This window comes from Sus scrofa, chromosome 13 (assembly GCF_054392235.1).
Source record: "Sus scrofa isolate SSC_HxYL_T2T_F1_AM1 chromosome 13, Sscrofa_HxYL_maternal_Yorkshire_Landrace_v2.0, whole genome shotgun sequence".
NCBI classification, from domain to species: Eukaryota; Metazoa; Chordata; class Mammalia; order Artiodactyla; family Suidae; genus Sus; species Sus scrofa.
The window spans coordinates 28,523,767-28,538,892 of record NC_139395.1 but is presented as its reverse complement, the minus strand read 5'-3'; the positions used below and the strand labels follow the sequence as shown (position 1 = coordinate 28,538,892).

The window sequence follows — 15,126 nt, the reverse complement described above, 5'->3', positions numbered from 1 at the left end:
GTTTTTTTATCCAGTCTGCCATTCTGTCTTTTGATTGGAGCATTTAGTCCATTGATATTTAAGGCAATTATTGATGGATATGTATTTATTGCCATTTTAAACCTTGTTATCAAATAAATAAATAAACCTTGCTTTCCAGTTGGTTTTGCATTTCTTCTTTGGTCTTTTCATTTTTCCTTTTGTGGCTTGATGGTTTTCTTTTATAGTATGCTTGTTTTCTCTCCTTTTGGTTTTTGTGAATCTTTTTTGTACGTTTTGATTTGTGGTTGCCCAGTTTTCAGGTATGCTAACCCATTCCTACATCTACTTACTGGTAGTCATATAGACTGAAACAGTCCCTCACAGTTTATGATTTTGGTGTCCTCTTTCACATCTTCATCTTTGTCCTTTGCAGTTCATTGTAGTTATCAGTGCTTTCACAAAAATATTTTGATATTTAAAAAAATCTATATACTGGCTTGTTTAAGTAATTTACTTTCCATTTTTCATTTTATCTTTCCTATAGATTCTTGCTTCTTTTCTATTTACAGAAAACCTTTGAATATATCTTTTAGGATAGTTTTAGTATTGCTGTATTCTTTCAGTTTTTACTTGCCTGAGAAATTTTCTATCTTTCTGTCTATTCTAAATGATAAGCTTGCTAGATAGAGTATCCTAGATTGAGGTTTTTCCCTTTTAGGACTTTTAATATATCTTGCCACTCCCTTCTGCTCTGCAGTGTTTCTGTAGAGAAGCCAGTTGATAACCTTATAGGGGGTCCCCTTGTAATTAGCTACTTGTTTCTCTTGCTGGCTTTAGATTCCTCTCTTTAACTTTTGCCATTTTAATTATAATATGTCTTGGTACAGGTCTGTTTGGGTTCATCTTCTTTGAGACCTTCTGTGCTTCCTGTACCTATATATCTGTTTTCTTCTTTAGGTTTGGGAGGTTTTCAGCCATAATTTCTTCAAATACCTTTTCAATCCCCTTTTCTCTTTCTTCTCCTTCTGGGATCCCTATTTTGCATGGATTGGCATACTTTATATTATCTCATAGTTCTCCTATATTGCTTTCATTTTTTTTCATTTGTCTTTCAGTCTGATGTTCTGATTGGATGATTTCCATTATTCTATCTTTCAGATTATGTATTCCTCTTTCTGCATTACTCAATTTGCCATTTATTGCCCTTAGCTCAGCTTTTATCTCAGTAAATGTTTTCTAATTTTTCTTGGTTCCTCTTTCTAGTTTCTTTTCACAGTAATCTGCATTTGTTTTGATAGTGTTTCTTAATTCCCTCAGTATTTTTATTACCTCCTTTTTGGACTCAGAGTCTATTAGACTGGAGATTTCTGTTTGAGTGTTCATTCTTTCAATAATTCTCTTGATATTTTAATTGGGAAGGTTTCCTCTGATTCTTCATTTTACTTACATTCCTCTGATTCAATGAGTGTAGGAGGATCAGCTATCTACTATGGTCTTAGAAAGCTGTTTTTATGTAGGAGTGTTTGTGTATAGCCTGCATGAGTCTAATTTTTTTGGTACAAAGACTGTTTTTAGTATAGATGCCTGCTGCTTCTTTCTTCAGTGTGTGTTGGCCATTATCCCCATGATAGAAGGTATAACTGGTGTTGTGGTGACCAGAGCTGGCACTGGATGTTGATTGTGGCCTCTTTGCTCTGTGGTTGTTAGAGCCCTGTCATAGGCAGGGTCTGCTTCCCAGTTGTTGGAATAGAAGCCCCAAGAGCCTTTGCTGAACTGCAATGTGAGATCAATGGGACTATAGCACTCCTGCTGGGAGAGGAACCACTGTGTAGTCCTCCCCAGGAGCTGTCCACTGAGGAGTCCACTCTGTGGTGTCACCTGTCACCTGTTGTGCACCCCGCATCCCTGGGAGGGAGCTGTAAAAGAGCAAAAGTTCCCCTACCATGGAAATCCCTTCACTGGGGAGAAGATCAACTCAGACAGAAAGGGAGTTTCAGAGGCTCCTTTTTTTTTTTTTTAAAGTAATTCCTTTTTTCATCCTACCTGGTTATGTGGAGATCTTTCTTGCAATATTGGCTATCTGAGATCTTCTGCCAGCATTCAATAGGTATTCTGTGAAAGCAGTTCCACATATAAAGGTATTTTCGATGTATTTGTGGGAGAGGTGAACTCCATGTCCTGCTACTCCGCCGTTTTGATTGGTGCCCCCAGGGGAGCACTTCCATGTCAGTTCAGAAGAAGGGTCTTACCCATTCCTCCAAACAGAACATCTGTGCCAAATATGGGAGGTCATGCCTCTCAGCTGAATGTTCATGAGCCAAGAGTGGGCCCCATAGTGCTGGACTGGGACTGGTGGACCACCTCACAGTCTCAGCCAGCCTGAGAGGCCACTGCTTTGAAAGGCTCTGTTGTACCACTCGTATGTCCAACATTTACCTTGCCATGTGGTATGTCCAGAATGGGACTCACTTTTTCCTTCCTTTGTCTCCACCAAATATCACTGGAAGCATGAGTTTTCCTTCTGCTCAGTGTTCAAACCTTGCAGTCCAGTCACTTTCAGCTGTTATACTTTATCTCTTGCCTCTCCTAAGTCATTAACTCCTGGGGAGTCTTCATAGTGGAGGTGGTTTTGTTTGGCCTTTGATGTTGTAGCCCTGGGTTCCAGCCCTGGTTCTAGCCATGCTCCTTGAGCAAATTACTTTACTTCTCAGTTTCTTCTTCTGTAAAATGGGGAAGATGCCTACCTTAGAGGGTAGTTGTATGAACCAGATAGAACATCAGATGTATCTGGAATGTAGTAAAATTGCTTCTTGGCCTTTTGGCTAAGATCGAGTGTAGAATGTCTTAAGTACTCGCTCCATCAATAGCCATGGGTGCTGCTGCTGTTAAGTAAGAATATTTGGTTTCCAAAGCCATTCTTTCCTTTTGGTGACCAGCTGGTCCAAGCTCTCAGCACCCCTCTCTTGCATTAATGTCACGCCTCTTTGCTGATCTCCTTATTCTCCAGTCCATTTTGCCAGACTTGTTAGAGTTCCTGAAACTTTCTTCCAGTTTCCCGCCTCACCATCCAACTCCGGGTCCAGCCACTGCCTGCACTCACATGAGGTCCCAGCCCCACTCAAACTATTAAGTATATTGCATCCAGGGTGATCTTTTCAAAACAGAAATCCAATCATGTGTCACAAACACACAAACAGAACATCGTTCCAGGGGCTCTTAGGACAAAATCCCAAGTTCCTCATCGTGGTGTTTGTAGCCCTGTCTGCTGCAACCCCTGCCCCTCTCTCAACCCTTCCCTTATACCACCCTGCCCTTTGCTGTCTCCACACTGGCAACAGGGCCCATCTACCATGCAACTTCTCCTAAGTCTGCACATGCTCTTTCCTCTGATTTTGATGGTCTTCACTTTCCTTCCTTTACTCACTAGTTCTCATGGTTTCAGCTCTCAGCATAGGCATCATTTTTTTTTTTTCCAGGAAAGCCTTTCCTTACTTAAATCTGTCTGTGACCTCCTAGAACCATAGGCTTGGCCTTCGATGCATTTGGCCAAGTTGCAATTTTATATGTATATAGGTGGATATTTCACAGACATAGTTCTCTCTAATTAGGCGTTAAGCTCCAAGCATACAGTATTTGGCCACTGTTAGTTGTTTTCATTGTTGGATCTGCGCATAGAACACAATAGTTGATTTTAAAAAATACCGCCTGAATTAATGAATAGCACTTACCTCCTCTCTTCAACCTATGTTCTCATACCTCCATAACATGGACTGATATCATAGCACTGTAGTACTTTGCAATTAATATGCAATGCCTAGCCTTTGCCCTCAAGTTCCTCTCACCCAGAATGTCCACTTGGCCCCCTTGCATCCAACCCCAAACCAGCGTTTGAGGTTCAGCTCCATTATTTCTTCTACAGAGCTTCTGAAAATCAAGCTGCTTTTCATGAAGCATCTTTCTTTGTCTAAGTTCAGATCTTACCATCTCATTTCACACTTCATTATTCCATGCATTGCCCATTGTTTCAGAGTACACTTAGCCTGTTTTCCCAGCCGAGTTGCAAGTCTCACAGAGGCCAGATCATTTCTCTGTCCTCCATGGTGCCCAGCATGGTGCTAATAATCTGGATAGATCATCAGTGTATGAAGATCAAAAGGTCTCTGATTTACAAAACCTGCTCGGTCACAATGGATAGTATGGGGCAAAAAAGATTTGCCAAAAGAATATACATGTCAAAAAACTGAGCTGCAAAAAGAAGTTCTGGAAATTTCCTAGAATAAAAACAAATGTATCTCGGGCTCCAACACAAAACTAAGGAATTTTAGTCCTTGGCTTCTTCCATGGCCCCATTCCTCTGAGGGTTCACAGTTCTTAGGCTAAGGGGGACTGCTAGTATGACACAGGCACTGGAAACGCAAACACTCCTCTTCAAGGTTTGAATCAATGAATAGGACTTGTCTGACTTGTCCTTATCATCTTAAAATGACTCTCCTGATCTCTCCAGGTCACAATTCACATATTTTACTTTGAAACTTTAAATATCTTCCCGTCTGTGAAATCATTAGGATTTTAGGACATTAACCTTATAATTAAGTTGACTTTAGCTTTCTAAGAAATATTTGGCATGAGCATTTTAGGCAGCCGAATACTCCATGCTCAACCATATGAAGAACAATCCATCTGAAGTCATTTAGAAGGTAACACCAGGGAATCATTTTCTGAATTACAAGATATATTAAGAAGCTAACTGGAACAATCTACTAGCTTAGATATGAGAAATTCAGAGTGTTTAAGGCTGCCTCTGTTCCCTAATAACAGCACTGATGAGAAAGTTATTAAATGAGTGACCATTAAATCTATCTGTATTATACTTTGTTTACAATCTTACTGTCTTGTCATTTTACAGATGGATTATTAATTTTATCACCTGTCACTAAAGTAAGGAAAATAAATTTTCAAGAATAAAAAACGGATGGATTCATGTGTTTTTCTACTAGCATTTGTTGGCAACACGGAGACTGGAAAACTCAGAAATGATTTGTATTTATAGTATCCAAAGCACAATGATGGAATAATTATTGATTTCTAATACCAAAGTGTTTGTATTAAGGTATACAATGCATACTGCATACAGTGAAGTGCATATACAGGTCCATGAGCTTTTTCATATGTATTCACCCATGGGACCTCCACCTACATGGATACATAGAACATTTCCCGTCCAGATGAAGGCTCTTGCCTGCCTTTTTCTGGTCAAACCCTACTCTTGCTACAATGTAGTAATCCTTGTCCTGATCTCTGTCACCATTGGTTAGTTTTTTCCTGGTTGTGAAAATATGTATAAATGAAGTTGTGCAATGTGTGTCCTGTTGTGTCTGGCTTCTTTTGTTCAGCATTTCCCTATCTTGCTGTGCATATCCAGAGTGTGTTCTGTGTCATGTTTGGCAGAATCCTGTTGGATAAACACACCACAGTATATCTATCTGGCCCCTGTCTGCGGACATTTGGGTTTTTCCAGTTTTTGATTATTGTGAATAAAGGTGCTATGAACATACTTGTATATGCCTTGTGGTGAACAGAAGTATTCTTTTCTCTGGTATGTGGATACCCAAGGGTGGGATTGTTGGCTCAAAGTGTGGACATATTTGTGAACTGACAGTTCCTTCAAGTAATTGAATGGTGATATATTTTAATTCTTGAACCGAATATGTGAATCCAAGGCAACTGCTGTTGCATAGTCTAAATTGTGCCTTTTGTTTCTGATTTATTAATATGAATTGACATTTTAAAAGTATATTGTTGGAGTTCCCGCTGCGGCACCGTGGGTTAAGAATTTGACTACGGTGGCTCAGGTCACTGTGGAGGCATGGGTTTGATGCCCAGCTCGGTGCAGAAGGTTAAAGGATCTGGCATTGCTACAGTTGAGGTTCGAGTTGCAGTTGCAGCTTGGATTTGGTTCCTGGCCTGGGAACTTCTGTGTGCTGTGGATGCGGCCATAAAAAAAATAAATGAACAGTATGGAGGTATCTTAGAAAACTATATATAGACCTACCATATGACCCAGTAATCCCACTCTTGGGCATATATCCAGACAAAACTCTACTTAAAAAAGACACATGCACCTGCATGTTCATTGCAGCACTATTCACAATAGCCAAGACATGGAATCAACCCAAATGTCCACTGATAGATGATTGGATTAGGAAAATGTGGTATATATACACAATGGAATACTACTTGGCCATAAAAAGAACAAAATAATGCCTTTTGCAGCAACATGGATGGAACTAGAGACTCTCATCCTGAGTGAAGTAAGTCAGAAAAGAAAGACAAATACCATATGATATCACTTATATCTGGAATCTAATATATGGCACAAAGGAACCTTTCCAAAGAAAAGAAAATCACAGACTTTGAGAATAGACTTGTGGTTACCAAGGGGGAAGGGGAGGGAGTGGGAGGGACTGGGAGCTTGGGGTAAATAGATGCAGAATGTAGTCTTCGGGATGGATTAGCAATGGGATCCTGCTGTGTAGCACTGGGAACACTGACTAGTCACTTATGATGAAACACGTAATGTGAGAAAAAAGAATGTATACATGTATGTGTAACTGGGTCACCATGCTGTACAGTAGAAAAAAAATATATATAAATAAATGATTAAAAAAAATAAATGAAAAGTAAAAATAAAAATAAAACTATATTGTATTTCACAGGCACAAAAACTTGGGCAGCCCAAGTGCTGGTTGGAATGAAAGATATAAGGATTTTGAAAATCCCATTTAAAAAAATTCAACTTTATAGAAGGGCCTGAACAGTCAGAACTTGAATAAATTCTGGTATTTAGGGAGAGGGAGGGAGTGGGATGGATCGGGAGCTGGGGGTTATCAGATACAACTTAGAATAGATTTACAAGGAGATCCTGCTGAGTAGCATTGAGAACTATGTCTAGATACTCATATTGCACCAGAACAAAGGGTGGGGAAAAAAATGTATACATGTAAGAGTAACTTGATCCCCATGCTGTACAGCAGGAAGGAAAAAAAAAAAAAGGCTTTCAACACCAAAATTAAAAAAAAAAATTCTGATATTTAGTGAATTTCCCTTTCCTTTACCAGGTTGGGAATTAATGTTTAGTGATAAAAATTAATTCATAGTAATTTAGAAAAATGTTATCAAGAAATGTGTTTGTCTTGGTCAAACAAGAAGGCTTTGTTCAAAGCAGATACATGAAAAAGGATGATGGTATGGGCTAAAAAATAACATTCTATTGAATAATGGGAGTTTATTCCCCCTATACCTGATAAAAATAACATTTGGATACTCCAGCCCCTGCCATTATTTTTCTATCCATTTTACATTTTGCTCTCATAAAGCTATAAAGTTATAGAGTATTTTTCTCATATGACCAGGGAATTGTCTACGTGATTTCACTGTAATTTGCCTGACTCCAATTTAGTTCTTCTGAAAGGGAGAGGATGAGTCTTTACCTGGATTTGAGGCCTTGATGACTGAGGAGCATTAACTTTTCTGTGCAGAGATACACACAGACGTCGCGTGTCATTTGACTCTGAATGTAAAATAAGACACAGTTTTGCTTTCTCTGTTTCAGTTATCTCAGGGATCTCCAGAACCAATCGAGCCCAACTTTTTCACAGCAGATTACCATTTATTACATCGTGCATCAGGGGACCACAGCCTGTCCCCCAGTGACCCAACAGGTAACGGTCTTCAACACAGGCAATCTGGCTCACAAAGAAAGAGATTGTTTGGATCAGCGGCTATCCTGGGAAGGTTATCTTCAATATAAAATGAAAATAGAGGAGTACCCGTCGTGGCTTCGCAGAAATTAATCCGACTAGGATCCATGAGGATGAGGGTTCAATCACTGGCCTTGCTCACTGGGTTAAGGATCCGGCGTTGCTGTGGCTGTGGTGTAGGCTGGCGGCTATAGCTCTGATTGGACCCCTAGCCTGGGAACCTCTATATGCCATGGGTGTGGCTCTAAAAAAAACAAGAAAAAATGAAAGTAGAGCTTATTTTGATTATCTCTGGTGATAGTTGGAAGGAACATAGAGTAGGAATCTAGGAATTCCCTGAGATTTATTTTACCCACTTGTAACAGCTTCCTTGGGCATTTATTAATACCATAAGCAAACAGAATCTGTGTGGGTAAATTGCACTTCCTTTTATTTCTTCTTATCTGATGATGGGAAATCCAAAGCCCAGAAGAACCCAGGAAGATGAAAGGCAGAAATGAGGAGTTTGAATAAAATAGAAAATTTGAAACTTACCTGAAGAATCCACATCAGACATATTTTAGTTTGTTTCTTTCTTTGCAAACATTTTACATAGGGAGGCAATGTAACATAGGAATTAAAGGTGCATATTCCGTAAACCTGGATGCCTAGATTCAAATCTCTGCTCAGCTACTTAGTAGCTGACCTTGAGTAACTTATTTGGACTCACTGAACTCTAGTTTTCTTGCCTGTGAAATGGGAATAAAAATGGTACCTGCATTTTAGGATTACAGCAAGGATCAGTGTAATATATGAAAATATGTGTAATATATGAAAAAGGTTTAGGAGTTCCTGCTGTGGCACAATGGATTAAGAACCTAACCACAGCAGCTCAGGCCACTGTGGAGGTGCAGGTTGGATCCCCAACCCAGTGCAGTCTCCAGCTAGGATTCAGCCCCTGGTCCAGGAACTTCCATATGCCGAAGGAGCGGCCATAGAAAAATAATGCATAGGAGTTCCCATCGTGGTGCAGTGGTTAACGAATCCAACTAGGAACCATGAGGTTGCGGGTTCCATCCCTGGCCTTGCTCAGTGGGTTAAGGACCCGGCGTTGCCATGAGCTGTGGTGTAGGTTGCAGAAGCGGCTCGGATCCTGCATTGCTGTGGCTCTAGTGTAAGCCGGCAGCTACAGCTCCGATTGGACCCCTAGCCTGGGAACCTCCACATGCCGCAGGAGCGGCCCAAGAAAAGGCAAAAAGACAAATAATAATAATAATAATAATAATAATAATAATAGTAATAATACATAGCCAATAGTAGGGACTCAGCATAATGCAACTCTTCTTATGCCATTTTACTGTCAGCATAGATCTCCGGGCTACTCTGAGATTACAGAATTCCTAAATAATTTTTTGAGTCCCTGTAAATTATATGTATAACCCTCAGTGGGGCGGATAGACGTGAAGCATTTATGGCTAAATGAAGACTTGCCGTCTCCTCAGCCAAAAAAAGTACTCGGCTCTGTTGTGCTCCTGTTGTCACCTAATTTAGGCAAATCAATTCATGTATTAATTAGCAAACCTTGCCTAAGTCTTGGACTCCTGGGATAAGGCTAACCTGGGGAAGCAGAGTTTCACTTAAAATAGTCCCTGAGAAATCTGTAAAATCAAGATAAACTGCTATCTAAAGTCATTTGTTTTTATCTATTTTTAGTTGAACTGTGGTTGATTTTCAATATTATGTTAGTTTCAGGTGTGCAGCACAGTGATTCAGATACGTATACACACACACACACATACTCTTTTTCAGATTCTTTTCCGTTATACCTTATAAGATATTGAGTTAGTTCCCTGTGCTATACAGTAAATCCTTATTGTTTATCTGTTTTATATATAGTAATGTTGATATGTTAACCCCAAACTCCTAATTTATCCCTCCCCTTTGGTAACCATAAATTTGTTTTCTATGTCTGTGAGTCTGCTTCTGTTTTGTAAATCAGTTCATTTGTATAATTTTTAGATTCATATGTTAAGTGATATCATATATTTGTCTTTCTCATTTTCTTCACTTAGTATGATGGGGTAATATTACTCAGCCATAAAAAAGAATGAAATGATGCCATTTCATTGCATGGATGGGTCAGAAGATGATCATACTAAGCGAAGTATGTCATTTGCCTTTACAAGCATCCCACAGGCCAGACTTCTTCCTACAGCAGCTCTGCTGAGTGAAGTGCTCTGGGAGAAGTTCTCAGAGGCCTGAGGTGGGGGTGACAGGTTCTTCAGGTAGATGGATACCCCACCCCAGAGCAGACTAGGCATGTTCCTTGTCTGAGCAGGCTGGGCAAAAGCAAAGACAGCAGAGCCAGGGAGCACTTAGGGCAATACCTTTAAGCTGAGATTAAAAACAAACCATCAGGACTGACATCCTCAAGCTTCAGCCTATACTTTTCTCTCTCCTACATGGCAGGGAACTCCTCAGCCTTGACGGACTTGAGTGGAACCTGGTCAGCATTGCTTTGGGTGGTGCTGGGGTAGACCAAACAGTGAAACAAGTCTGGTCATCTGCTTCTTTTTTTTTTTTTTTTTTTTTTTGGTATTTTCAGGGCCGCACTGGTGGCATATGGTAGTTCCTAGGCTAGGGGTCAAATCAGAGCTGTAGCTGCTGGCCTGCACCACAGCTACAGCTACAGCCACATCCACGTGGGATCCAAGCCGCTTCTGTGACCTACACCACAGCTCATGGCAACGCTGGATCCTTAACGCCCAGAGCGAGGCCAGAGATCGAACCCATATCCTCAGGGTTATTAGTTAGCTTCATTTCTGCTGAGCCACAGTGGGAGCTCCTTGTCTTCTGACTTTAAATGCATTTTATTTCCCTCCTGGCAGCCATAGGAAAGGGTCAGATCTATGTTGTCTTTCACTGGCTATTTCTGCCTCCCTCTAAGAATTGATTTTCTTTCTGTCCTGCTTGCCTTGTGGATTAGGGAAAGTTTCTTAACCTTTCCTTTGCCTGTCAGTTTGTGTTTAGAATCACTTTTCACCCGTCCTTAACAGACATACACACACACCCCTGACTTAATTGGCCAGTCTATACTAAGAACAATGCCCTTAAATCTTATGTATTATTTTTTGATGGCTGCCCCCAAAGCAACCAGCTATTAAAGGAAGAGAAACAGAGTTGTCTGAGTGTTTAAAGCCAAGACAAGTTGGAATGTGTTTGCAAGTACTCATCTCCCTCACTAAGAGACTGGCATGTTTTCACTACACGTGACTCCTAATTGCCAAAAACCTCTAAGAAAATGTGAACCAGACTTTCCATCCTTTATCTGTTTCAGGTCTACCCTCCAGCTTTGATTTGGAGGAGGGGATAACATATGAACAGATGCAGGTAAGGTGTCTTCAGTGGTTCCGAATGGTTTTATTTTGTTGCTTTTAATTCAATACTAACCTAATATTTTTCACCTTTAGACTGTGATTGAAGAAGTCCTAGAGGAAAGTGGTTATTACAATTTTACTTCTAACAGGTGAGATCTAGAAATGTGAAAATTCAATTTATGTGGACCTTAGATCTGATTTCTCTAGCCTTGATTCTAGAGGTTTTCTCCTCACCTTTGGTTTTGCCGCCCATGTTTTGTATGCATGCAGCTGCTGTATTCTTGGTTGTAAAAGAAAGGTTATCGCTTAGTAGTTATTTACTCAAATAAATGAACATAATGAAGTGGAAAAGTATTTTTACATGTTTTTAAATTAATCATTTGTCCCATTTTGGAAGAGCTGTAAACTCAGATTCCCATGACTCAAATCTACCCACTATTCATAAAGCAACAGGGAAGATGCAGCTAAATAAAGAATCACCTCCGGTGAATTTAAGATATGTTTGTGGGGAAAGGACTTCTTCTTAGGTGTTGCCATTTGCTTGCCCTACATAAGAAACTTCAGTTTATGGGGCTGTGTGTTATCTTCTTTTTTTTTTTTTTTGATTTTTAATTTATTTTTTTGCTTTTTAGGGCTGCAGCTGTGGCATATGGAGGTTCCCAGGCAAGGGGTCAAATTGGAGCAGTAGCCACTGGCCTACACCACAGCCACATCAACACCAAATCCAAGCCTCATCTTCGACCTACACCACAGCCACAGCAATGCCAGATCCTTAACCCACTGAGCAAGGCCAGGGATCAAACCCTCCTCCTCAGGAATACTGGTTGGGTTCGTTACCACCAAGCCACAGCAGGAACTCCTGCCAGTTATCTTCTAAAGTAATCATCCCTGGTGCTCTAAAAATATGCTTTATTTTGTCGATTTCATTCCATTCTGGATTCCTGCGATTTTACTGGTGGACATAGTTTGAGGCACAAAGACAGTTTATTTGAGAGGCAATCCCAGGAAATTCTGGTAGGGGGTTGAAGAAATAATGCAATAAAGGTTTTCCTTTTCAAGCAAGTTACCACTGTGGTGGCTGGTGCTGATCCCACTGTGGGATCTGAGAGCCAGTGGAAAACAGGTACCTCGGTTCTCCCATTCAGGGGCTGAGAGGCTGGGATATTTGTCTCCAATTTCCATTGGTCATTGTTTGGGGCCTTTTTTTTTCATCAGGGGATGTTAATTCCCTGGCATTTCTGGCCTTCTGGAAGGGTGGACAAAGAAGATTCTAGAGGTCAGAGAAACCCTCAGGAAAAGGAATGCAGGTGCTGACGACTGGGAATCAGGGCAGCATGCTTCAGGTGGTTTGAATGAGGGGATGTGAGTGCTGAGAGTGTCTGCTGTCCATGAGTTACCTCTTGGCTCTTTCAAGGAGCCCACTCATGATAGAATCATCAGATTGTCCACAAGCAATCACTTACACATCCTATATGGCTACATTTGCTTTAGGAGGCACGGTCCCCTAGAGTTTGTTCTCCCAAAGTGGACTTCTCTGCCTGAAGCAACAGCCTTCCTGTCTAGCTGATGAAACTACCTGGTGACCACTATTTAAATTTTTCTAGAAGTCTTCCTCAAAGATAATTGTTAGCCCTGGCAAGAGAAAGAGGGCTCAAGAACATTCTGTTAAGGTCATTATGGAAATTAGCTGCTTTTTGGAGGTTAGTTCAGTCTCTAGCCTTTTTTTCCCCTTGTGTTTCAATGTGTTATTCTTATGAATCACACATAAGATTATTCAACTACTTGCTCTTTTGGCTTGATAATGTATTTCTAAAATACTACTGTGATTTATAACTCCAAGGAAATTAAGGTATATTGTTAATAGAAATTATCACCCCAATAATCACTCTTCTCCCACCATCTCTTGGGGGGATTTTTCTTCTCTTGAATGGAGTACAACCAACCTCCCGTGGACAGTATGAATGTCTCTGTTATTGACTCTCAGCATCTTATTTTTCAATTGCCCTTGGCTCATAATGGGAAAAAAGTCATGCTTACCATTTTTTCAATCTGCATTTTCTCAGAGATGCAGGATCATGAACAATGAATATCTTCATATATTTGCAGAAAACCAGCTAAATATCATTAAAAAAACATGTGTAAGGAACTTAGGGAAGCTTTTACAAGAGCTCTTATTTTTCCTTTTTTGGAAATAATAGTTTTAGTGTTATTTTGAAATTTATGGTTGTTCTTTTCAATTTTACTATTATTAAATTTTTTAAAAAATCAAATGTTACATCTACTTTCAAAGACCTATATTTCAGTATTTCTATATTAAAAGACATCACAGATTTTCTTAAATAGACAATAAGATGACTAATAAAGGGGGAAATTATTTATCATTATATCCAGAATTGTGACTAGAATATGAAGATATGATTTAAATGATCAAATTAAAGCAGTATGTAATGGAAATGACATCAGATTTTCTTAAAATACTCCCAATTAAAATGAATTGTCCATTTAAAAATCTGTATAACGTGCGCCTCCTTTTTAAATTTTGAATGGAAATGATAGACTATATATCATTGGGAGAGAGAGTTTTCACAGTTTACTAGTAAAAATAACTCTTGGTTGTGCTTAACGCCATTTCTTGTTTACCCATGTTCCCAATTAATTTGCAAGAAATAAGTCAGACTCCACACAGAACTACCTAATATTTCCCAAGCAGGAAATACACATAATTCCAAATATAAATCAGATCAGCTGTGAGAGTCATGATTTTTCCACAAAGGATGGAAGGTGCTAAAAATTACAGCACATGTAGGGGTATTTAGATTCAGTACATGGAATCAGTAGAGCATATTTTCCCAAATAGGTTTTATAAATAATCAATATTATCAAAGGTGTTAATAGATGTTTCCTGAAAAATAAACTTCCATGACCAAATATGTTTGGGAGACTCTGAATGTGCATTTTTCCATGTTGGTGTACATTGCTATATTGAAGACTTTGAGATGTACTGTAGGAAAGAAGTCTGTTGACCTTATTTATTCTGGTGATTCATCTTTTTACTTGGAACACAAGTTGAGAAAATCTGCCCTAGCAGTATGGTTAGAAATAGTAAACATTGTTTTAGCTCCTCCACCAGTGTCTACCAGATCTGCTCTTATTCTTATCATCAACATCATCTTAATTGCCATCATTGCAAAATATTATTAAATGATCTTGATTAATCGCCATGCAGAGAGAATTACATAAATCCTATTTTATTCAAGTTTATAATTTCTGACTGCCAGTTCAAACTTAGACACACATCTACAAAGCATCCAGACAGAAACTAAAGCTTTCAGCCCAGACATGAAACATTTTCAGCTCAGATCATAGAGTTTAGTTAGGGATAGAGAAAGCTGCTCTCAAACTAATAAGTATCAGGATAAGGCCATTATCTAGACATTAGCTATCTTTGGGGAAGATACCTAGAACTGTTTAAACAATGATGACACTGCTTGGACAGTTGGTAGGAAGAGTATCTCAGGCACAAAATGCCGCATTAGTTAAAGAAAGTGGCAACAGAAATAGCAACAAGGAGCCCTAACCCAAATGAGGGATTTGGGACGGGGAGTAGAACTGAGTCGAGAGTGTGGAAAAAAATGAAACAAGGTCAAAACACACTGGGCCAGCCCCAAGTGGGCTCTATTTGTGGTCATTTGCAGGGCTGTATGATTAATTAAATTTTACAAGCTTAATTAAATTTAGCTTCCTTACCAAAAGGATACAGCCTAGCATGACTTAATTTTATCACTGTTGTTTGTGAGAGTAAAATTGTTGAGTTTTGTGAGTGAATAGATGACAAGCATGTCATCCTTATAGACTTAGGGGTACACATTAATACTTTATTTTGTAGCAATGAAATATGAAATCTATATTGAATCCACTCGCATTGCTTTCTCTTCCAGTTAACTCATGAACATGTAAAAGAGGCATTTAATATATAAGCTACTTTGGATGGCTATTAATTTTTCCACCATATAGGGTTATTAGTTCCTTTGTTTATAATTTGAGAAAAT

At 39.4% G+C, this 15,126-nt stretch overlaps 1 protein-coding gene across 18 annotated transcripts in view; it reads left to right on the top strand.

Annotated features, from left to right (window-relative positions):
- Nucleotides 1-15,126, top strand: part of NEK10 (NIMA related kinase 10) — a 178,728-nt gene that overhangs the window by 161,656 nt on the left and 1,946 nt on the right. For 13 of the 18 annotated variants that reach the window (XM_084990133.1, XM_084990132.1, XM_084990130.1 and 10 more), the window contains 3 exons: nucleotides 7,574-7,682; nucleotides 11,038-11,090; nucleotides 11,171-11,226. In XM_084990133.1, coding sequence (XP_084846259.1) covers nucleotides 7,574-7,682; nucleotides 11,038-11,090; nucleotides 11,171-11,226 — 218 coding nt within the window. The remainder of the gene's footprint in view (nucleotides 1-7,573; nucleotides 7,683-11,037; nucleotides 11,091-11,170; nucleotides 11,227-15,126) is intronic. The other 5 variants (XM_084990131.1, XM_084990123.1, XM_084990120.1 and 2 more) reach the window with 1 other exon arrangement.